The sequence below is a fragment of the Vulpes vulpes genome, chromosome 14, assembly GCF_048418805.1.
Source record: "Vulpes vulpes isolate BD-2025 chromosome 14, VulVul3, whole genome shotgun sequence".
NCBI lineage: Eukaryota > Metazoa > Chordata > Mammalia > Carnivora > Canidae > Vulpes > Vulpes vulpes.
In genome coordinates, this window is record NC_132793.1 from 104,453,019 (window position 1) to 104,477,146 (window position 24,128).

At 49.2% G+C, this 24,128-nt stretch overlaps 1 protein-coding gene across 1 annotated transcript in view; it reads left to right on the forward strand.

Annotated features, from left to right (window-relative positions):
- Positions 1–19,099, forward strand: part of TMC3 (transmembrane channel like 3) — a 40,250-nt gene extending 21,151 nt beyond the window's left edge. The window contains exons 11-22 of the mRNA XM_026003149.2: positions 979–1,088; positions 3,103–3,181; positions 4,451–4,696; positions 5,567–5,695; positions 5,956–6,023; positions 7,584–7,712; positions 9,866–9,976; positions 10,658–10,783; positions 11,437–11,515; positions 12,589–12,631; positions 13,988–14,243; positions 15,379–19,099. Coding sequence (XP_025858934.2) covers positions 979–1,088; positions 3,103–3,181; positions 4,451–4,696; positions 5,567–5,695; positions 5,956–6,023; positions 7,584–7,712; positions 9,866–9,976; positions 10,658–10,783; positions 11,437–11,515; positions 12,589–12,631; positions 13,988–14,243; positions 15,379–16,216 — 2,214 coding nt within the window. The 3' untranslated portion in view covers positions 16,217–19,099. The remainder of the gene's footprint in view (positions 1–978; positions 1,089–3,102; positions 3,182–4,450; positions 4,697–5,566; positions 5,696–5,955; positions 6,024–7,583; positions 7,713–9,865; positions 9,977–10,657; positions 10,784–11,436; positions 11,516–12,588; positions 12,632–13,987; positions 14,244–15,378) is intronic.
- The last annotated feature ends 5,029 nt before the right edge of the window (positions 19,100–24,128 follow it).

Below are 24,128 nucleotides of genomic sequence, written 5' to 3' on the forward strand. Positions count from 1 at the left end.
GGAGGAGCAGCAGAGGGAGAGGGAGAAACAGACTCCCCACTGAGTAGGGAGCCCAATGCAGGACTCGATCCCAGGACCCTGAGATCATGACCCAAGCCTAGGACAGATGCTCACTGACTGAGCCAGCCAGGTACCCCCCAGCCTGTTGCCTTATAATTCTTAATATTTGCTATAAGACTGCTGCTGCCCTGGAAGTCACGTGCACTTTTCCTGCAACGATTTGAAAGGCAGACAAAGCACGGGGGTCATCTCTCTGACCACTGCTGTGGAAATGAGCCTCATTTATGGGATTCATAAAGTAAAATGTGTAGATGATATGATGCATATAGTTTATCCTCAACGTACAGTAATTTTTCAGAATCTGAGACAATGTTCGGTCACCTTTTCTCAGACCTCCTTCTATTTCATGCCAATTAAATGGATTGTGTAAATATGTGCTTGTGTGTTGGCAGATCGAATAAGGTTTTAAGGGCTTATTCAGAAATTATGTCTCTCTTTAGCTCCCACCTCCCTATTACCAGCTGAATGTCCTCTTTTGGTTGCCAGAAGTACAGACAGGAGCCAGGCCCGGCACAATCCTCTAGACAATTTCTCTTCCATGCACAGAAAGAATATTCGATTACCAGTCAGCCCGTCCCCTTTCCTATTTGTAATGGTTGGGGTCACCTCCTTCTGCCACGCAAGGTAAGTAGAACAGCAGGGCAGTTGAGAAACGTGGCAGAAATGCTCATGAATCCCCAGCGACAAGTGTGAGCATCTCAGATTAAGTTCCTAATAGGAGTAAACCCACGACAAAGTGGCAATGACCTCTCAGAAACAGCTAACCAGCAGGCACTTGGGGGCAGGTTCTCCAGGTAGGAAGCACACAGACCTCCGAGCGCCCGCTGGCCAAGCGGAAGGCCAGGAGGCCAGTGTGAGGTAGGTGAGGCCGGGCTGGGGAACCTGTGGACTCATGGCTGGTCCGCACTCTCCTGGCAGGTGAGCGTGGTGGTCTCCCTCGTCACCATGCTAGCACCATCGGCCTTTGACCTCATCGCCGCCCTGGAGATGTACCACCCACGAACCACACTGCGCTTCCAGCTGGCAAGGTATGACAGCCCTGTGGGCACTGCCACGTGGTGGGATGCCCGTGTGCCCACCACGCTGGGGACTCCCATCCCTCAAGAGCCAGGATTGCTTCACTGGTGCCTGAACCTCATGCCGAACTTCCCCTATGGATGCATCTCAAGGAAAGCAGGATGCTCAAGCAGTGCATGCTCAAGGAGAACAAGAGGGGAAGGAGAGAAAGAGGGGCAGGAGGAGGAGAGGGAGGCTGGGAAGAGGAGTCAACAGGGCGGTGACAGGATGGTGGGTGGACAGGACAGCGGGTGGTGCTGGCCGGCCTGAGCAGTGGTAGGGGGTCCTGGGGAATCCCATGAGGGCAGGGCAGCCACATCCATTTCCAGTGCTGGCTTTGTCCTGTCTCCCCGAAAGTGGCCAGGGGCCATTCAGTGAGTAATGGACTGAGGGGTGGCCCTGTTCCTTGCAGCTTTATTTACAAAAATAGGCAAGCCTAGCATTTGGCCAGAAGGCTGTCATTTGCCACTCCCTGAAATCCAGCTGTCATTTCAAAGATAGAAAGACATGCCAAAGAAGATTCAGGGGTCTGCGGAAACATGCCAGCCCTGGGTGGCTCGGAGCTGAGACCCTACACTACTCAACACTGCTCTTGATCTGAGAGAGACGTGTCTTCCTCAGCTCCTTCCTCACCAGCAGACCTGGGAGGATCAATTCTATTATTGCATTTGTTCTAACAGCAATCCTATTATACAGATTGGTCTCGTTACTCACATTTAAAACTAGAGAAATAGAGGCATCCAGAGACATGCCCCAGACAAATTAGGGCTAATTTTGGTAGTAAGAACAAGACACATTATTTTGGTTCCATTAAGTTCCGTGTAATTCATCAGCCAACCGTGTCACCTTCTGCTTAAGGCACAGTGAGGACCAGAGCAATGGGAGAGCAGGACAGCGGAGTGAGCCCTCCTGCTCTTGTGAGGGGCAGCGCTTCTGAGAGCACCCTGAGGATCTGGCCCTGTGCTGGGTGCCCCCGAACGCAGAGATGGACAAGCCCCCAGCTCAGTGTGCTGGGAGTCATGGGGAGAGCCAGGGCTGGCCCCAATGCCCTCGGCTCACTCTCACGCGGGTGTCAGTGCTGTCCCTGTGGAATGAGGGGAACTGCCGGCACCAGGGGGCCACGCAAAGTTTCAACTTGGAGTCTTGTCCTCAGGATAAAGCTGCTTTCTCCTTTTCATCTACCCGTATTGGTCTCCTGACCCCCTTTGTGCGAATCAGTGTCCGTGGGAGGCAGTGGTGAACCTGACGCTTTCTTTTCTCATCTCAGAGTCCCAGATCCGTTTCTGATAAGACTCAAGGCTACATCCTGGGTAATTCTAGGATGCTTCCAAAGCCTGGAAGCTCTGGGGAGGCTGGCAGCAAGCCTTGGATTGCTGGCCAGCTGATCCCACCTGCTCACAGTGGCCTGCAGTCCCCCAGAACAGCTCACCACTCAGCCTGCATTTCAGAAGCAGCCCCTGAGATCCTGAAGTTGTTTTCTGCCCCTCGCAAACTGTGTGCACCTGAGCACTTCGCCTGGCCCTCCCCATGGTTCCAGCTACTTGTCCCTTTAACAGGGGTTACAATACATGCGCCTCACAGAGTCGTGAGATTCAAATGAGATCCTGCCTGGGAAATCACTATATTCACCAGAAATCACAACATGAGGACACCTAATCCACACTGCACTCAGAGCCCTGCTTCCTCAGCTCACACTGTTTCTGCTACACAAGTGGTTTTAAATTGCTGACGCAAGGATGGGCCGCAGTGGAATCACCCGGGAAGGCTAGAAAGGGGTCCCGGGTCCGATCCAGACCGATAACAGCAGAATGGGTTCTGGAATTCTGTATTTCTTAAATGCCCCTCCCTGCCATGATTCTGAAGGAAACCACATGTGGCGGCCACTGACTTGGCATGACCATGATAGTCACTCCTAACTGGTGGCACGTCCAGAACCACGGGCTTTCATGTGGTATCTTGTCTCTCAAGGTGGGCTTGTGCTTTCAGGGTCCTTGTGCTCTACCTGGGGAACCTCTACAGCCTGATCATTGCTCTCTTGGACAAAGTTAACAGCATGAACACTGAGGTGAGTGCCCGTCCCTGGCAGAGGCCCACTCCCCACCCCCACTGCCACACATGCACACACACGTGCACACATACACACAAGGGCCATCCTTGACATCATCACTGCTTATACTTGCATTTCCTACATCACATTCAAAACTCAACTCAGCTGTGGTCGACTCAAGGTAAGGAAGAAAGAATTAGCCCCATTTCCAAGATAAAGAAACCAAGGGCAGGGTTTATGGCTAGTGAGTGACCCTGCTGGGAGAAGAACTTGGGTCTTTTGAGTCCCACTCTTTGGGATAGGGCCACACTATTTCTGTCAGTTCCAACAAGATAAGCTACCTGGGTGCCTGAGTGCCTCAGTCAGTTAAGCATCTGCCTTTGGCTCAGGTCACGATTTCAGGATCCTGGGTTAGAGCCAAGCATTGGACTCCCTGCTCAGTGGAGAGTCTGCTTCTCCCTCCTCCTCTCCCACTGTGATCTCTCTCACTCAAATATATAAATAAAACCTTTAAAAAAATAAAAACAAAAACAAGCTATCCACAATGGTTTCAAGTGATCCCAGGATGAGAGACAGGCTGTGGGAATCATTTAGCAAATTTGGGAGAAAATGAGCACTTGTGGGGAACAGCTCAGAGTAGGTCCTCCATCCCAACCCCGCAGAGGTTTCCACTCTCATCCCAGGGTGGCTTTGGAGCCCATCGTAAACCTGTCTACCTGTGAGTTCATCCCATGTAGTAGAGGAGGGGGAGGTAGGGAGGACCAAGAGGATTCTCAGGGTGTCGGCCCACACCACACCAGGCCAGACTGTGACATTCCCAAGGCTCACAGGGCAGAAGAGGCCAAAGAGAGAGCAGTTCTGCATCCGAGCCTTGGTGTCGCATAGACTAGGTCCCTACCCACCACTTGCTAGCAGACCCGGCGTGTTCCCCTTCATGGAGCGGAGCATCAAGCTCCTCATCTGTAACAAGGGATAATGAGTCTGACTGATGCACTTGTAAGGGCAAGAAGATACACCATGTGTCAACCTAGGACAGGATCCAACGCTCACTAAGGTCCAATAAATACTGGCCATTAAGACCCTGTGTTCATTGTTCAGTCCAGCTGTGAAGTGGCTGGTCATCCAGCAAGGTGCAGGTAGGGACAGAAGAGAGACAGCTGAAGACAGAGAGACGGAGAAAGAGAGAAAGAGATTATTCCCAAGCAAGGCAGAGACATCTTTGATGTTTATGATGCTTCTTTACAAATATGTGGACAATCTTTTTTTCTTCCTTCCCTCCCTTCACAGGAAACTGCCACCAAAAATAACACAAGCCACTGGATAGAGTCTACCATCTTCTTTGCCACCAGGACGGTCACTGAAGAAGATAAATGGTCCACACCTGGACCTGAGATAGGGCTCGGGAGAAACAGCACGTGGGGCCCAGACGAGACCAGTGTTCCAGCTTACACCTTGCCTCTCTCGGAGGCCAACAAGACCACCATCTACACCCAGAATCCACAAGACCAGTGCTGGGAGACCTACGTAGGGCAGGTGGCTCCCTTTCTGCCTTATAAAGGCCTTCCTCCACACTCATCATCTCATAACTTAATTCTGGAGTGTCATCCTCTCTATCTTGTTGGAAAGAAGAATAAGATTCAGTGAGGGTTTATGATTTTCTCAAAATAATAGGAATAGTCAGCATAAGGACTCATGCTGTGAACTATGTGCTGGCCCTGGTTTTTTTTTTTTTTTTCTTTTAAAGATATATTTATTTTAGAGTGGGAGGAGAGAGTGCAAGTGCTGATAGGGGCAGAGGGAGAGGGAGAACCTCAAGTAGACTCTGTGCTGAGCGCAGAGCCCAAAACCGGGCTCAATTCCATCACCCTAAGATTATGACCTGAGCGGAAACCAAGAGTCAGACACTCACCCAACTAAGCCACCCAGGTACCCCTGCCAGCCCTGTTTTAAGGGCTTGGTCCTCATGAGAATCCTAGTATCCTCCTCATAGGCACAGTGGGTAAACTGAGGCTCAACATGTTAAGTAAGTTGCCCAAGGACCCAGATATTAGAAGGAAGAAGGAAGATCTGAACCCAGGCATCTACCTTCCACATGGGATCTTGTACAGAGAATCTTAGCCCCAAGGTCCCCTGAACTTGAATCATTGACCTCAAGTGGTCTCTGGTGGCTCAGAACCACAGGCCTTGGGTTCTCTCCTGGTTTCGTGTAATGTTGGCCTCAGACATCAAATTCCAGATTCAAATTAATGAATACTGAGCACCCATGATGTGCCAGACATGAAGATGCTGTGGGTGGGACCCAGCAGCTCAGGCTCACGGAGTTAGCAGAGGAGGGGGCTGTGCAAGAAGAGGTGGATGGAGGCAACGCAGGCCGTGGTAGTGCTAAAAGAGTCTGTGTTCCAGGAGATGCTGAAGCTTTCCATCATCGACATGCTCTTCACCGTGGCCAGCGTCCTGCTCATAGACTTCTTCCGGGGACTTTTTGTCCGGTACTTAAGTGACTACTGGTGTTGGGACCTGGAAAGCAAGTTTGTAAGTGAGATGCACAGTCCTCTGGGGAAGTTCATATGGCTAGATCCCCCTTTCCTGACATTCCTGAGAGAAACACATGGGACGGGACAAGGGTTGGGGGGCACAGGGCTGAGTCTTCTTTTCATTCTGACACTGTTTCCTGGGGCAATCTCCCCATGTCTGTGGGAGCCAAGAATCCTCTACATGTGACTATCATGACCTGGCTTGGGCGGAGAACCGTGGAATCTTTTTTTAATCCAAAAGTTCATTTTCTTTTGTAGCCTGAATATGGGGAATTCAAAATAGCAGAGAACGTGTTACATTTAGTCTACAACCAAGGGATGATTTGGTAAGTACCGAAGTTTCTTCTTACCTTTTCTTTACAACTCATCTGGGTTAAGATTTTGATTTACTTGGTCTGGATGGGACATGCCTGTTATAAACAGCCATGAGAATTAAATAGAACACAAATTGTTCTTAATGAAATCATCTTACAGGTATAGTCATGTTCGTAACGGCTTTCTAAGCATTTTGCAGAAAGAAACAATAGAGAAAATAGTCTGTGTTTGGGCCAGTATTGATCACAGCCAAAAAAAAAAAAAAAAAAGAAAAAAATCTACAGGGGATCATTAGAATAAGCATCTGGGGAGGATCTAGGTACAGCTGGGAGGAGAGGCTGCTGAGTCCCCAGAAGGAGATCCAGGAGTGGCTGTGTCACAGCTGGGGCCAGGCCTGCCCTCGGCACCCCACTCCCCCTCCATGTGCCACCCTGTTTTCACTGAGGCTGGGCACATGGCCATCCTCCAGACTGACAGACCCATCCTAGGATGAGGCCAGAAACTTGGGAAATTCATTCACACAGGGCAACTCCTAGCCAAGGCAATCCTGTTTCTAAAGATGCTGAAGACTTGAAAGGGGCCATATGATCCTATATACGTGGGGGTGGGGGAGCATGGCTGAGAGCTCCCTCAGTCATCATCCCTCCGCCCCAAGAGGGACCATGCACACAGTGCTATTTGTTAGAATAAAGCAAGTGAAGACAAAGAAGTTTCCATACTTCTTCTTGGATGCTCCATACATTCAGAAAACACAATCTCTCCATAATCATTCAGTAAAGATGCATGAGGAATAGAGAGGCATCAAGTAATATTTCTTCCATCAGATTCTATATCCTTATAGTCTATCCACTCTGTTTTGCAAAATTTTCACAAATACAGTATTAAAGATAATATGTAACACTTATGTAATATTTGCTAGATATCAGGTACTTTGATAACTACATTAATCTCACATCATCACCAGAAGAAGAGGGGTGAGTGTAGTCCATAAGATACTTGGCGAGAGAGGCCACATTCATATACCTTTTATTACAGCATATCATTGTCATTGTTCTGTTTTATTATGAGTTATTGTTAATTTCCTACTGCGCCTAATTTATACATTAAACTTGATCATAAGTACATATGTATATAGAGGGAAAACAGGATATATAGAATTCAGCTCTCTCTGCTGTTCTGAGCATCCACCGGGGTCTTCGAACAAACCCCTGTAGGTAAGGGGAGGTGACCGTAAAAGCAAAAAAGCAATGATCCTCTTGGGATTTCTTGCTATTAATGAATGCAGGTACTAAGGACTGTCTTTCGTAAAAGCGGAGTGGTGTAACACACACTTTTGGACAGTGGGGTAAGGGTATTTGCTCCCTTGCCTGCGGTGAGGAGAAAGACAAGCCCTTGGTACACCTGTACGCAAGGGATGCTCTACATTGGGATCCCTCCTCACCTGCGGAAGGGACTGCCCCCCCCCCCACTAGCTGGAGGGCAGGCATAGGGTCTCAGCCCCCAAATCTCAGAACCACAGGAAGCAGGAGGGGAACACATGCTAACTAACCAGCCTTCCTCTGTGGCTCCAGGATGGGGGCCTTCTTCTCCCCATGCCTCCCTGCATTCAACGTCCTCAAACTGATTGGGCTCATGTACCTGAGGAGCTGGGCAGTGCTGACTTGCAACGTGCCTCACCAGCAAGTGTTTCGAGCCTCCAGGTCAGTGAGAACTGAGGCTGCACCACATGGAGAGCTGAGGCTGGCCACGCTCTCCTCTCCCGCACAGTGGTCTCCCAGCCGTCCACCTGCGAAACTCTCATCTGTCTCCCCTCTGAAGCCACTTGTAGTCCCCTCTCTCAGATTTAATCATTGGTATTTTCTTTTTCTTTTTAATATTTTATTTACTTATTCATAAGAAACACAGAGAGAGGGCAGCCTGGGTGGCTCAGTGGTTTAGCGATGCCTTCAGCCCAGGGCGTGATCCTGGAGACCCGGGATCGAGTCCCAGGTCGTGCTCCCTGCATGGAGCCTGCTTCTCCCTCTGCGTGTGTCTCTGCCTCTCTCTCTCTCTCCTCTCTGTGTTTCTCATGAATAAATAAATAACATCTTAAAAAAAAAAAAAAAACAGAGAGAGAAGCAGAGACATAGGCAGAGGGAAACCTGATACAGGGCTCAATCCCAGGACCCCAGGATCATGCCCTGAGCCAAAGGCAGATGCTCAACCATTGAGCCACCCAGTAACTTTTTACTGGTTAAATAACCCCTTAGAAAATGCACTAAGCATAAATGTCCATCTTGATGGATGCTCACAAGCTAAATGCATGTAACCAGCACCCAGATCAAAAAATGGAACAAGAGTAACACCCAGAAGCCCCACCATGTACTCGATTCCACTTGCTACCAACCTCTCAGGGCATTGTGCACAAAGTCTGCACCCTTTGGTCTCAGGCTTCTCTGCCTCAGTGTTGCTCTGGGAGACTCATCTTGTGGAAAAAATGTCTTTACCCACGCTCCTGGTGGCTGCACCAGTTGCTCCCCACTGTGAGCTGTAATGAATAACACTGCCCTGAACATTCTCCTCCTGTGCTTGCTGGGAATACACTCAGGGTGCTGCTGCCGGCTCCCAGGGCTTGCACGTGCTCACCTCCAGCAGACAGGGCCCGAGAGCTTTCGTCCCCTCTAGCAGCCTTGTAGGAGCTCCTCAGATGCCCCATAACCTTGCCTTCTTCTCTTCTGCAGTTTCATTTTAGCCATTTTGATAAATTCATAACACATTTTGAACACATTGATTAGAGCCCTGTTGGTTTATTCTGACATAAGAGTTATTTATGTGGGTGTATGTCAGTGGCTTTCAAACCTTTGACCATAAACTACCGGCATGACGATGTATTTATATTTTATCTGGTAAACAGGACACATACAGGCATATATTCATTCATATGTATATTTGTATGTTTTTGTATATATTTATATGTGCATACATATATATTTATATATGTATATACACATATATAAATGAATACAAATATATATATACACACTGTATATAGTATATGTGCATATTTGTTATATCCATTCATAAATATATATGTACGTATAGTATATACAGAAAGTTTTACAAATTAACAATGTTTACTTGCTTACTACCTTCTACATGCTCTGATATTTTCTATTCTCTTCTAGTCCAGTTTATTTCATTAAAGAGAGAGACAAAGAGCGCTAGCTGATTGTCTCTAGATTGACCGCCCTTCCTCTTTCCAGAGCTGTGTGCAGGGCCTTGCCCACCAAATAGATCGGAGCCATCCTTGGGGAGGCCTGGGCAGCCAAGCTCCCTAAAAGCAGCATAGAGCTCAGGTCCCAGGGCTTCATCCGGCAGAGCAATTACCCTGAGGAGCCAGTAGCAGAGAGGAGAAGAGGTTGGGCACAAAACACATTTAAGCAAGAGAGTCAAGAATCACCCCAAAGGAACCTAACCATCCTCAGACGTAGGAGACAAGTTCAAGGCTGGGAACAGAAGAGGGGGTCAGGGGGATAGAAAAAAAGCTCTGAGGTTTTTCCATGAACCAAGCTTACTTGGGGATGACAATGGGTTCACCACTCCCTTGGCTTGAAGTGGACAGGTGTTCAGCAAATGTCTAGAAGATGAACAGGTTGGGCTGAACCTTCGATGAAGTCCCTTTGGGCACCTGTTTCTAGTTTGCTAAGCTGCCTGTGATCCTGTGACAGACCTTTTCCTAGCTAACAGCTGGAGGAGGATTTTTCTGTCTATACAGAGTCAGATCTGTGGTTCTGGTGTTGGTTCTTTGGGCGTATGCATCATTGGCCACTGGCCGTAGAAGGAACTCAGCATGTGGCACGTGGTTTCTTTGCAGATCCAACAACTTCTACCTGGCAATGCTCCTGTTTATGCTCTTCTTGTGCATGTTGCCAACCATTTTTGCTATTGTTCGGTACAAGCCATCTCTAAATTGCGGCCCATTCAGGTAAGTTAAGCAGCTGATGGCCAGTGCAGCTGGGAGGGAAAAGGGCCCCTGAATTGAAACGAATTCTCCTCCTGACTGATAGAACAGGTCAGCAGCAGAGGAAGACCTTGAACTCCCAGCCTGTGAATCCAAGATCAGTGCTCTTTCCTTGACAGCAGGCTGCCCTCAGAGAGGATCACCTCTGTGCTCATCTTGAAAAGATACAGCTCCTTTAAAAGCACAGTGGGCAGTGGCATAGCTCCTGTGCTATGGAGAAATTCCACCTGACCAATCTTTCTCTTCCAGAACTCAGGAAGCTCTTATTAAAAACTAACCCACACCACCTTTGATTCTGTGTTATTTATCTAACGGCATCAAAGCAGTGATTTCTAGACTTCTTCACCTTACATTTGCTTGAGGTCAGTTGTGAAACTATATAGGACATTTAGAGTCTATGTTTGTATACGTTTTTAAACACACGCAAACCGTGACCATGACTCCCCCTTCAAATCTAGTATTAATCACACCATTAGTTTATATAAAATCATCTTAGGATAATTATGTATCTTTCACATGTGGATATTTGCCCCACCTTTGAGGACTGGACTATAGCCCTATAGCCCTATAGCCCTATTTCTTGATGGCTTCGCAGCCTCCTTCTGCCAAAAAGCAATCCAATCTGGAGTTCTGTCTTTCTCGCAGTGGACAGGAGAAAATGTATGACATCGTGTCAGAAACCATCGAGAAGGACTTCCCCGCTTGGTTTGGCTCTGTAGTGGGGTACGTCAGCAGCCCTGTGGTCATACTGCCGGCTGTGTTGCTGCTTTTGTGAGTACCACACACAGCCTCCCTGCCAGCTTTGGGGGACTTCTGTGCCTTCAGCCAGTGAAGGAGCACCGCTTTCCAATAATCATATAAAATCATTGTATTCCCTGCAAAGTCACGTACAGAGCTGGATGATCCAGGCAGAGGCTGAATCACACGGGAGCCAGGGAGGTCCATGGCAGCCCATTCAGGAAGTCACTAGGGCCACAGCTTTGGGGCTTGAGTGCCATTATCATTGTCCTATTGGCCAGAGGTTGAAATAATCAAGGGGTTTTACAATGCAGCTAAGTAGCTTCTGCTTGTTTTTGACTTAGAAGAAAACTACAGGGAGCAGGTCAGGCACTCATAGCATGATATGCTGTAAAACACCCCTCAGGTCCCCGTCCCGTCCTTATGTCCTTATATGACCCTGCAGAAGTCCACATCAGGGAGATCACGAGGAAAAACGAGAGGAGGAAGGAAGGCGGCCCCCTCCCAGTGGCTCTGGCCAGCTTCGGCACTCACTCACACCCTCGTCCTCAGGGTGGGGTGGGGGTTGACTCTCCAACATGGGACCTGGGGGCCTCTGGTTCCCTCCCACCAGCCTGGTTGGGAGGGTGTCCTGGGCCGCCGACACCACGTGGGGCTCACTCATGGCCCGTGCTCTCCTGTTCCAGCATGCTCATCTATTACCTTCAGAGCATCGCAAGGTCCTTAAAGCTCAGCAACCAGCAGCTCCGAATGCAGATCCAAAACGCAAGTATCTCATCCTCTTTGCTTTGTCATGTATGTCAGTCACACGACAGGTCTGGCCAGCAAGGGAATACAGGTGAGGTCCCGTTTTCAAATTACAATTTGAAAATACAATTCTTGGCTACCCTGGGGGCATAAGGCCCTGCCTCCCCCAGGCTTCACAGAGTTATTTCTAAGAATACCCAGGGACAGCTCCTATTTGCTCAGGAACTAGCAAACTCAGGCTTTCCTCCTCCCCCAGGGGCCTTGCTGATGCCTCGAGCACTTCAGCGCCCTTTTGCAGCTGCCCCAAGGCTTCAGAGTGCTGGGCTTTCTGTGCCAGACCCCAAGGAAGGAGAAAGGGCCCCTTCTCTAGCATCTGAGCCCGTGCACTCTGCTTGGACCTGAAGACACACCTTTTTCGTGACTGTAGACCCTGGTCATAATTATCCCCTCTCCCATCTGGGACTTCACTCTCAGAATTGTCAGAGGGAGACCGACAGGTCCTGTCTCTGCACACTGCAACCCCCCAACCCCGCCCCAGGCCAGGACCGGGGAGGCAGGGGTGGCACCGGCCCTCAGGCTTATGCTGACCCTGCCCCACATGATGAGGAGTGGGTGCCCCCCTTGCCTCATCCCTGTCCCAGAATTCTGTGCAAGAAATATCTGCCTTCTTCAGTTTTAAAAACATAAGCTCCCATGAATATCAATTCACATAAAGAAACAGTTCCAGCAACAGTCAAATAAGAAATGAGTTTGGAGCTGCAAAGGGCATTTTGGGGGAGAAACATACATCTTCCATGTTGTCGATCTCTATTTTTCTCTTATATCTCAGGTTAACCATATTGGCAGAGTCTGTACACGGTCTTAAAGTAAAACTTGCTAGGTTAAACTTCAGGTGTTGAGTGTCAGCATTTCTCATTCAGCTAACAGGTCTGAGTCCCAAGTATGCCGTCCCCAAGTGACAGCAGTGGTAGGGTCATGACCCAAGGCATGAGCAATGACACAAATCTCCCCCCACCCTCCACCCAAGAATAGTATTATTATTTCTTCCTGCTAAATCCCAAACAAACACATGCTTATCATTTGTATTTTAGGCCAGATCTGAAGATAAGAAAAAGGTCGCTCAAATGGTAGAAGGTAAGCATAAACGAAAATGCCAGGTGTCTCAATTGGTGACTATATTTAAAAACACAGCAGTTTAAGGTATACCACCAGTAAAAATTCCTGATAAACTGGTTTTCACAATTAATGACACACGATAAAATAAAATCTAGGGATATAAATATTGGTTTAAATTTACAATTTTTACATCATACCCAGGCCTGTGAATAACACCAAAACAGGTCTGAAATCAGAAGGAAGTTTTGACGTAAGGAAGAAAGAGAAACAGAAAGTTGGAGAAAATCCCTAAGAATGTCTGTACTTCTCAGTGGCCATTTCTTCCTGGCAAGACCCCCCCCCGCCCACCGCCCAGGTCTCTGCACCAGAGTCTAGCCTCCTACAGGCATGTCCTGGCATCCAGGACCCACACACAGGGTGATGCCAGATGGGCACCCCCAGCCTCGAACACGACAGGTGCACCTTATTTTCCCACATTCTCCAGCAGCACCTGGACAAACCTGCTCCCACCAGGCTCCTTGAGGGAAGAGAAAAGAGCCTCCAGCAGAAAGAAGGGAAACAGAAAGCAAGAGGCTGGTGAGGCCAGAAGGGAAGCAAGTGGGCAGGGATGGCCAAGAGAAACCTGTCTGTCTGCCCCTTGGGGCCACTGAGAGACCCCGTGGTGAGCTGGAAGGATCAACGGGCAGCATTAAAATGGCCAATCTGTGTCTGCTTGAACACAGAGCTAAAGAGAGAGATCTGTTCCCCTGGGGAGTCGGGGGGGGGGGGGGGGCTGCTGAGCAGGAGCCACCAGCCCCGGGGGATCAGGTTTGCCCCACCCCCTTGTCAGAAAACAGCCTCTGCACAAAATACTACAGAAAGGGACTCGAGCTCACACCATCAAACCCCACTGAACGTCAAGTACTGTGTGCCAAAGGGACATAGTTAACTTTAGCTCACATTGTCTTCAAAACCGAGGGTCTCTGGGACCTCTCTTAGGAGGACTGGGGAAGTATCTGATGGCTGGTTTTTAATTTCTTCTACGTCTTCTTTCAGAATGCTCTGTGAACTGCTTCCAAAAATCACAATTGTCATATCGGCTTTATTATATGCATGTAGAGATAAACCACCAGAGCCCCAAAGCTGGTGAACCACCTGCTTTGTCTCTGGTGCGGGGGGGGGGGGGGGGGGGTCAGATGGCATCTGTAAAGCCTCAGGGTTCATCTGAATGCATGCTCCCTTCAGGCTCCAGCTCCCTGTGAAGAAATGATCTGATTTAGGGAATGTTTGTTGCCCGCGGGATAGGTGTAGCTGCAAACACATACAATTCTTTGCAGACCCAGAAGACCCTGAATGGGCCACCTCCTCTTCTCACATCCCACCCTCTCCCTGCAGCCCGGATCCAAACCCAAGAGGAAAGCAGCAAGAGGCTTCCCAAGGACGGTGACCCCAGCAGCCAGACGTCCTCAGCTCACTCGGCGACGCCCCAAAGCAATGGCACTGTGGTCAGTTTGGACACATCCAACAGCAAGAGTGGCAGGGTAGGGACTGTTGGCCAGCGCACGCCCCCGAGTCCCCAGTCAGGCCTCAGCAGTCCCAGCTGGTCTCTTCCTGGCACCTCCAAATCCAGGCCAGAGCAGGACACTCACAGGTGAGCTGACCCGCAGCATAGCAGGACACCTGCCTCCCTGCTGTGACACCTGTCAGTGAAGGCCCAGGGGCCATCAAGTGTAGGATAAAGAGCTCTTAGGGATCTGAGGGCCTTAGCAATTGCAGGGAGGCAGGGCCATCAGATTCCAGGTCTACCAGAAGGCCACGAGGCCAGCTGGTACTGAGAAGAAGTGGAAGGGCATGTGATCAAACAGGACAGTGCTCCTCCTAGGCCTTCTGACAGATAACCTGTGAGCAAACATTCGTGCCAGCCTAGGGTATGCACTCCTCCTATAGCCCAAGGGGGAAAAGTGTCTTTTATAATTGTTATATATTTTACCTTTTTAACTTCACATTGGCCATATTATTGGCAAGATCTTCTATATTTTAGGTGTAGGCTGGCCAAGTAAGTGGCAAGTTGTCTCTGTAGGACATGGGGTCAGGTGTGTGAGCCTTACTTACACATAGGACATCACTGGAACCCCTGGATTTCCTTCACAGAGGTAGAGCTTCTGGAAGGATGGACTGACCCGAATGCATATGGAGAGCTATACTGGATCTGAACGTAATACGGTGAAAAGAACACAGATCAAACTCAGGGGTTGGGGTTTGTTGGGGTTTGGGCTTTTTTCTTCTAGTGATGAGGTTAGCAAAGGACTTGAAGTCCTGCTACAGGAGAGTTGTCTTCATGTATCTGTAGGGTCTTGACAAGGAGGAGGGAGGGATTCCGTTGCACTGGATGGGCCCCAGGCAGGTTGGTCAGAGCAGCTGGACAGCTGCCTGGACAGTGCTCCTAACATGCGCTCTACAAATGTTATTCCCACTGTGTGCTCCTGGACAAGAGGGGGCTTCCTCGTGAAATAATTCAGCAAAGCACTCTTGGCCCTACCCCCTCCAGGGAGCATCACTGTGTGCATCATTACATTAAGAGCTCTAAGAATTCCAGGAGTAAAGACATCCATTTAGCCCCATTTCCCCAATGCACCTGCGCATCCATCCACAGAATGTGCAGGAACACTCTGGATCGTGCGTCAGGGCACCGGCAGAGAGCGCACTGCCCTTGCTCTCGGTGCTCAGAAGGCACGGGGCTCGGCCGGCACCCACAGCCCAGGGGCTTCACCACCTCTGTCTTGCAGGCATCTCCGTGGTTGGTGCGCCAGCGCAGGGGACCAGCACCAGGACACATCCTGCTCGCCCACGCCGCTGGCAAAGCACACCAAAGACATCCACGCAGAGCCTCTTTTCCGAAAAGACTTTCAGCAGATCAACGCTGCTCTTTGTGGTCCAGGGCTCTCCACCTCAGTGCCACACGGTCCTAGGTCCCATGCCCCCAGATACTACATCATTAATGAACGAGACTCTCGCAAAAATACCCACCCAACTCTCTGGCCAGAAAGACATTTCAGGATGGATGCCTTAGGGGACATCGTTGAGAGGTACCCCAGGAACACGCGACGCGGTGTGTCCCAGGCCCCCCGGCAGGATCGCTCTCCACAGCTGAGTGAAGAAGAGGAAGATGCCCCGGAGAGAGAGGTAGTTGAATGGTCTTTCCACCCACAGCCCCTGACAGGTCTCCAAGGGGCCTTTTATGTTGGCAAAAAGTCAGAGAGTCAGAGCCTGGGCCCCGAGCACCAGGGAAGGATGTACTACACGTCCTGGAACTATGGCTCTGAGGCTCCACTTGACAGGCTGACGTATGTGCAGAAAAAGCCACGTTCCCGGAATTTCCAGTATGCACAGCGCCCCCCAAAGCTCCGAGGCCAGCCCAAGGTTAAGCCATCCCTCGCAGAATCTGATTCCACATCGGCAGCATCCAGCAGCGACCAGCAGAGCAGCAGCAAGGACCAGTATCTGCGGGCCACCCACAGCCAGGGCAAATTCCCAAAGTCTTTGTGCGAGCTGGGCAGGAGGAAGGCCATGTCCAGGCAGGAGCTGATTGCTGATCTGAACGACCTGACTTGTTCCAACGTCTAGGGGTTTCTCCTGGCATCCCCGTCAGAGAATCGGGGCCCTGCTGGATGCCGGTGTGGTCTGACAGCGTACGGTCCCCACCCTTCTGGAATGAGACAGGAACACAGAGTCCTGAGACACAGCCTCACCTCCCTCTTCTCCAGCAGCTGAGTGCCAGTGGGCAGCATCCAGTGCCTCTGGAACATTAGGCTGTCATTTCAAAACCTCCATCCTTTCCCTCCATTTCGGGGGACACACATCCGAGGCAAGCCAGACAGCTCATCCAGATGGCCACGCCTCTTCTGAGATGTCTCTGCCCGACCTCCATCCTGTGTGTGCGCTGCGTGTACCGCCGTGCCTGGGATGTCTGTTTTAGCACACAGAACTCAGTCCTCCCTGATAAGCATCCAGGAGGGATGTGTCTGCCCTTCGAGATTTCACTGTGCTTCTCTGGTTCACATGAATGATCAGCTTAGGAATGACAGGGGGAACTAAAATTTGAGAGCCTATTTTACTATCGACCAGGCTGCTTGCACCTCTTTGTTAATGATTCAGGGACCCTGGGATGGGAGGCAGCAGAATCTTTAAGGTATATTGATTCCTTTAAGGATGGGAATCAATCTGGTTTCAGGCTTGGCTGGACCTGAGTGTCAGGCATCCTCAGGATCCTCTGTCTTTTTACCTGTTAGCATTCCTTATTGGTTGGCTTCATTTTCCCCTGCTGGTGACAGGCTTCCTCCAGGCAGTGGGGGGAAGAGGAATTCACAGCCACAGAAAATGCCAGGCTTATGCCACCCAGCTGACAAGCCTGGGGGAAAGAACAAGGTGTCCCTCCACGCTTCGTGCCATCTTCACCTTTAAAGGCTGGTATGCCTTCTGTTGGCACTGGGCGGGCTTCTGCAGCAGCGTGGGTCAGTCTGCTGTGGTCAACTGAAGAGTGTTCCCTATTCCTGTCTCTGAGACCCTTCTTTCCACTCTAAATTGTGCCTTTCAATTTTTGTCTCCTCCATCAGCCTGAGTGCCTGTAGAACAAGGCATTGTTTGTTTATGTCTGCATCCTCAGGAACCAACACATAATCAGTATTGTACTCAGTCTCTATGGCTGTGTGACACACTTTGTGCTTTAGAGCAACACGCATTTATCATCTCAGTTTCTGTGGGTGGAGGGCAGACACAGCCTAGCTGGGTGCTCTGCTCAGCGTCTCAGGCAAACTGTCACCAGGCAACTCATCGGAGATGAGGGGTCCCCTCTGAGCAGCCTCCTGTGCTTATTGGGAGAATCATTTGCCTGAGGCTGTGGGAGGCCCTCTGCTTCCCTGCTCAGTGGCCCTCTCCCCAGCACAGCTGTTTGCACCTTCAAGACCAGCAAGAGAAGCCCCTTCGGCTCTGAATCTCCTTTTCCAGGAATGTCCCTGGAGCTTAGAAAAGACCCCACCTGATCAGGTCAGGCCCACCCAGAATAATCTCCCTTTTCATTACTTCAAGGTTAACTGGTCAAAGACCTTAATTACATCTACAAAACCAGTTCATCTTGACCATATAACAGAGCCTAGTCAAAGGAGTAAAACTCATCCAGCACGCTCAGCAGGAGATTACATGGGGAACGGACGTCAGGGAACAGGAATGCTGGGGGCCGTGTCAGAATGCTGCCTAACACAGATACTTGTTGAATGCCAATGGGTGGGTGAACAAAATGAATGAATTACACTAATGAACGATTGCAAATGACGGGGCGAAGGGATTACCATCCAAGATCTACTGCCAATTCTAACCAGAAAGGAGAGTTCAGTGTAAATAATGTTGCTTTAAAAACAGACTCAGATGAACACTCCTCCCCAAATGCATGACAAGGTGCTGCATATGTGTTCATATTTTCATGAAATATGACATATTTTCAATGTAGGTCAAAGCCATGATAGATCCCAGGGGTCACAGTCCATTCAGGAAGAAACATTCTGCAACATCATGGGAACATGTGTTTGTCATAGGGGCACCCACAGTAGCAGGATAAGGGTCCTCTCTTCCAGGTGTTTAGTCTAGGGCTGAGGCTCAGAGCAACTTGGACACCGAGACATACTTTGGAAAGGCCCAGCCCTGCAGGAGGACAGTGTGTCTGCGAGGCACTCCACCAGCAGGCCAGGCAGGCTCTGCATCATTCCCAAGGACACACAAATGTTGCCAACACACACCCACGGCAGCAGGTGTGTGTAGCACCTTTCCCAGAGCATCAGAGCATAGCTCACTTGCACACCTCACTCAGTATCAGGCTCTGTCTTTCACCTAGAGAAATTTGAAAGATACAGAATAGTACAAAGCCTGGTGTGAGGAGCACCCCTATTCATACTGTGTCAGCCACCACTGCAATGTTATCTTATTTTCACCTGGTCACTTTACTATTATTAAGAAAATATTACAGATATCATCAAAGTGCACTATAATCCCCACACATAGATCACACTCCTCATACTGCCAAGAATTTGGTGTATGTCCATTAAATTGTTTATAGTTGGGATGCCTGGGTGGCTCAGCGGTTGTGTCTGCCTTCGGCTCAAGGCATGATCCCGGGATCCGGGATCAAGTCCCACGTCGGGCTCCTTGCAGGGAGCCTCCGTCTCCCTCTGCCTGTGTCTCTGCCTCTCTCTCTCTCTGTGTGTGTGTGTGTGTGTCTCTCATGAATAAATAAATAAAATCTTAAAAAAAATAAATCGTTTATAGTTATAGATGCTATGTATGTAAATATGTACGTCTAAACATCCATGAACAATGTGCAAGCATGTTTTACTCCAGAAAATACTATCATAAAGCATGTATCATCCTGCATCTTTATGTTTGATGTCTGTGATAAAATGTATCAATCAAGCTCCCTGCATACTATTTCACTATATGAATAAACTCCGTATCTATCCATTTCCTATGTGTGAACATTGAAATCATCCCCACCTCAGCTAAGAATGTTGCACTCAACGTCTTTGATAAGGCTTCAACTGTGCACGTGCTGGTGCCGACCTGGGAGCGGATGCTGGTGCTGCAGGAGGGGAGATCCTGGCGCACAGGACAGGAGCGCGTTCGGAGGCACCGACTGCTCCTCTGAGTCTCCAGGCGTCCAGACCCCCATGCAAACTCCCCCTGCAGACCACGAGGGTCATTTTGCTTCCAGCCCTACCCAACCCTGATATTGCCACCCTATGTAAAATTTTGCCAACCTGCTGAAAAAAATTTTTAAAGCCCAACTTATTTTAATTAATTTGCATTTCCCTGGTTGTTAGCATCCTCCTGTGTTGATTGGCCATCTGCATTTTCTCTTCTGTGAACTGATGGACGACCCGCCTTTGCTGGGTTTTCTTTTGGCAGAGGCCACCAGCTCCAGGCCTTCGTCAGCTGCAGCCCTGCAGGAAGCTTCGCACCTGCATCATCCAACACCTTCTCCTAACTGACGCTCCCCTACATTCCTTTGGCTCCCAGACATGATCTCTGTGGGTGGTGGGTGTGATCTGTCTTTCGATCTCACCACCAGTGAGGACATGACCTACACTATGATTAAAAATCTCTTCTAAAAAGCCCTATGGAACAAATTCCTTTCGGCTGTCAGAAATCCTAACAACCGCCTCCATTAACTATGGAACGTGATCTCCTCTTGATAGGAACGGTCTGGTAAGTATCTCAGTAACCTAATGACGCACTCCCTTGGCCACTGCTTATGCCTCCAAAGTCACGAAGGCTAGAACATTTGGAGAAAAGTCTTTTGTGCATCTTTAAAAGATTCATTTCTGTAGTCTGAGGGGTATTTATGCTTTGCAGCCACTCTGTATACGTGCTTGTGTGTGTGTATGTGTGTGTGTTCCCTCTTTGTAGGGTTTGTAGATTGTTGAAGTTCTGATTTTACTCTTTGCCCATTTCCTGGTCAATACTGTGTATCCTTAGGGGAAGGAGGATGTGGTCAAGTGTCAGTAAGCCCATGCACTTCAGAAAAGGAAGTGGGTGAGGGCCACGGCTCTGCTCCTTATTAGCTGTCAGGCCCGGTGTACCCTATGTAATTCAGTTTCCTAACCTGTAAAATAGGTCTGCACCTCCTAGGGCTGGGCCCTTGTGAGGGTTGGAACATACAGCACAGGTGAAGTGCTCAGGACGCGGGCTGGCAAGTACACCTCAGTAACAATCAGCTGTGGCTAAGAATAAACAAACATACACGTTTTCAGGAGATTCACTTGTGTAGACAGCACCTGCCTGAGCTCACATAATAAATATAACATAATAAACACCACAGTCTAAGTGGAAAGCAAATACTCCACTCAGGAGCTTCTAGGGTTGGAGTGCTTGCATATGTGGCACCCCTCTCCGTGCTCTGGAGCTGGTTTGGGGTGGACACCACCAGGCCCCCCCACACTGTACACACCTATTTAAAATTCAGCTAGGACTTCAGTGAGGTGTGCTGTGGTAGCTGGGTTACTCAGAGGCCCGAGGGCCTTGTGGAAGGGCCTCTGAGCAGTGAAGACTATAGACCAGCCCCCCAACCTCCTTTGCCTCAGTTCTGAATTACAGCCCCAGGCCCCACTGAGCAGCTGGTCATTGGGCGGACCTCCCGTGCCCTGCCCAGCCCGCTGCTCATTGTGCCTGCCAGGCCTCCACAGACCAGGGGTTTGCCCAAGATTGCCCTGACCTCACCAATCCTCTGCTGCCAGCTTGTCACAGGCCTTGGGGTTCAACAGTTTGCCCCTCCAAATATTTCATCTACCCAGTACTTCCCATCTTCTAAGAGTAAACATTAAAAGCTGTTACAGTACTAAAAAAAAAAATTCAAAACCAATACTCCATTTGATAAATATAGAAATCTCTTTAAGTGTCTGATGTCAAAAGGAAGCCACTTTGTATAACAAGACTTACTTTCCTTCAGCTTGTTTGTTTTCAGAGTGTTTTATCACCCCCCTCCCCCAAATTCTGATAGGCCCCAGCCTGACTGGGTCTCGAGTTGCAGCTCTACAGAAATAGTCTACACTGAATTTTTCAATAAGGCTTTTTTAATTTAAAAAGTCTTACATGTGGGTGCCTGGGTGGCTCAGTGGTTGAGCGGCTGCCTTTGGCTCAGATCATGATCCCAGGGTCCTGGGATCAAGTTCCATATCAGGCTCCTCACAGCAAGCCTGCTTCTCCCTCTGGCTCTGTCTCTGCCTCTCTCTCTGTGTCTCTCATGAATAAATAAAATGGTTTTTTTTTAAAGTCTTACATGTTGGTAATTAAAATAATTAAACAGTACATGATGATATAAAATTTAAAAAGCAATGTCCTTTGGCATTATTCCCTACTGCTCCCAATTTATTCTCTACCTTTATTGAAGTCAATCTGCTAATCAAGTAGATGTATAAACATATACAAACATCTCTAGTTATTTCTCTCTCACTCAGGATATATACATATACGACGTATTACACATAAAAATGTATTGTATGCTACGCACCAGTCTAATTGTTATTCGTCTGTTACAACCTGTGACCCACTTGTTAACTTTATGAGTTAGTAGTACTATTATTCATTTTCCAAAGGAGGATACTAAAATCTGCAAGGATCAGTGACTTAACCACAGTCACAGCTAGTAAGTGGTGATGCTGGGATCTGAACCCAGGCAATCTGAGCTGAGCACCGACTCTCTAACCTACCGTACTCTTGTCCTGCAATTTACACATTTGGACTTTGTGAAGTCCTTATGTGTGTGTGTGTGTGTGTATACACATATATACACACCTTTATATATATTAATATATTTTTATATATTTTTATATATCAATATACTTTTATATATATATATATAAGACATTTGATGGGAGGGATAAGAACTTAATATTAAGCTATGTTTAAAGTTGTTTTAAATACCATTTATTTCCTTTGTAGAGAATAAATTGCTCTTGGTTAGAATAGTCTATTCATATCAACTCTATTTCAAGACTTCTGCCTGAGCTCTAGGGAGCATTTCCTGTTCCAGCCCCATGTTCCTTCATCAACAGTGTCACACTGTTTCAATGGCTACATAATTTTCTACCAAATGGAAGTCCTGTCACTTTCTTTATTCTATTGACAAAGACTGTTTCCCGTTGCAAGATCAATCTTACCCGTCTTTGTGTAGGAGGTGATAGGTCAGAACACAAATAAACTAAAATTTTAAGATAGCTTGTTTTCTTCCCAGGTTACGTGAACTTACACTCCGCCCTCCGTGTATAAAAAAATTGTTTCTCCATCCACTTGCCAACACAGGGAATTAAAAACCTCTTCCTATCAACCCATTGGACGGGTATGCATGTGCCCTCTTGTTTTATTCAGGAATTCTCTAGCTATGAAAGTTCTGTATCTTTTCATGTCTTTATTCCCCCTGTTAATTTATTTCTCTGCAGAGTATCCGTTCACTTCTGATGTATTTGTTTTGTCTTCTGGGTTGTCTGAAAATTTCCTAATAATTTATAAGAGCACTTGGTACACGAAAAAAATTTACTTTCAGCCAAAATATGCTCCAATTTTTCCTTCAGACTATTACCTAACTTTTTAAAAAAATATTTTATTTATTTATTCATGAGAGACAGAGAGAGGCAGAGACATAGGCAGAGGAGAAGCAGGCTCCCTGTGGGAAGCCAATGTGGGACTTCATCCCAGGACCCCGGGATCACAACCTGAGCCAAAGGCAGATGCTCAACCACGGAGCCAGCCAAGGTAGGTGCCTCTATTACTTAACTTTGTATAGTATTTTTGATGTCCTTAATTTTTTTAAAAAAGTGTGGTTACCTTATTAGTTTTTTCTTTTATGGCTACTAGGAATACCTACACGCCCACTTGCCTTCACTTGCCCATCACAATGGCACACAGAGACACCTATTAGTGTCCCATTTCCCCTTGGAGCAGGCTGAGGCTCCAAGAAGTTAAGAGACTTGACCCAAACCACCCAGCCACTACTGGGTGAAACTGGTCCAAACCCTGGGGCTCCCTCATTCCTCATCCGGGGGCTTCTTTAAAAGCTGGCAGCCCATTGCATCTTCAGAAAAGAGTTTCAAGTCGTCCTTTTATTTAGAACTGGTTTTTCAAACCTTTAAATGAAAGGATCAGACCAACAGAAGCACAAATGACCTCGGTGCTGACGTTTTCGGATATTTAGTTGGTTATAGAAGAGGAAACTGAGCTTGCTTGCCATTCACACGCGGGGGAGGTGACCCCACTGGCTCCCCAAGTCGGGAGCCACCTGCACGCAGAGACCTCCCCCAGCTGCCCGCGCATCGCAGGTGCGGGACGCATCCGCTTAGGTATTCCGGCCCAGAGGACCAAACACTAGAGAACAAGGTGAGGGCTGCTGTACGGAGGTGGGGAGGATGGGCATTAAGGAGGCACCTGTAGTGAGGCGCGTGGGGCGTTGTAAGTGATGAACCACTGAATTCTACTCCTGCAGCCAACATCGCACCGTATGTTCACGACCTAGAACGTAAAGGAAAAAGAGGGGCCCAGCACTGAACGCACCAGGCGCTCACTCGGCCGGGCCCCCGGGGGTTCAGCCCCAGCGCACGGGGGCTCCCCAGCTCCCCACTTCTGCAGCCCCTGCGTCAGGGGCACAGACTCCCAGAGTCCGCCGGGGGGTCACTGCCGGAGGAGCCCTCTCGCCTCCGGTCCGCCGCCGCCCGCCGTGCAGGCCTCACCGTCGCCCGTCGTCCCGCGCACCTCCCGGGGCCCGCAGCAGCCGCCCCTGAAGCTCATTTCTGCGGATCCCCGGGCGCTGCGAGCGGAAGTCCACGCTCCGGGGCCGCCCCGGGCTCCGCCCCGCCGCCCCCCCCCCCCGCTCCCCCGCGCAGGGCCCCTCCCAGGCGGGGGGCGGCCCCGCAGGTCTGCCCCGCGCCACCCGGACCGCCCTGCCTGGCTCGGCCGGCTCCGACCCTGCCAATCTCGGGGCGGGGCGGGGCCCGTCCGCCGG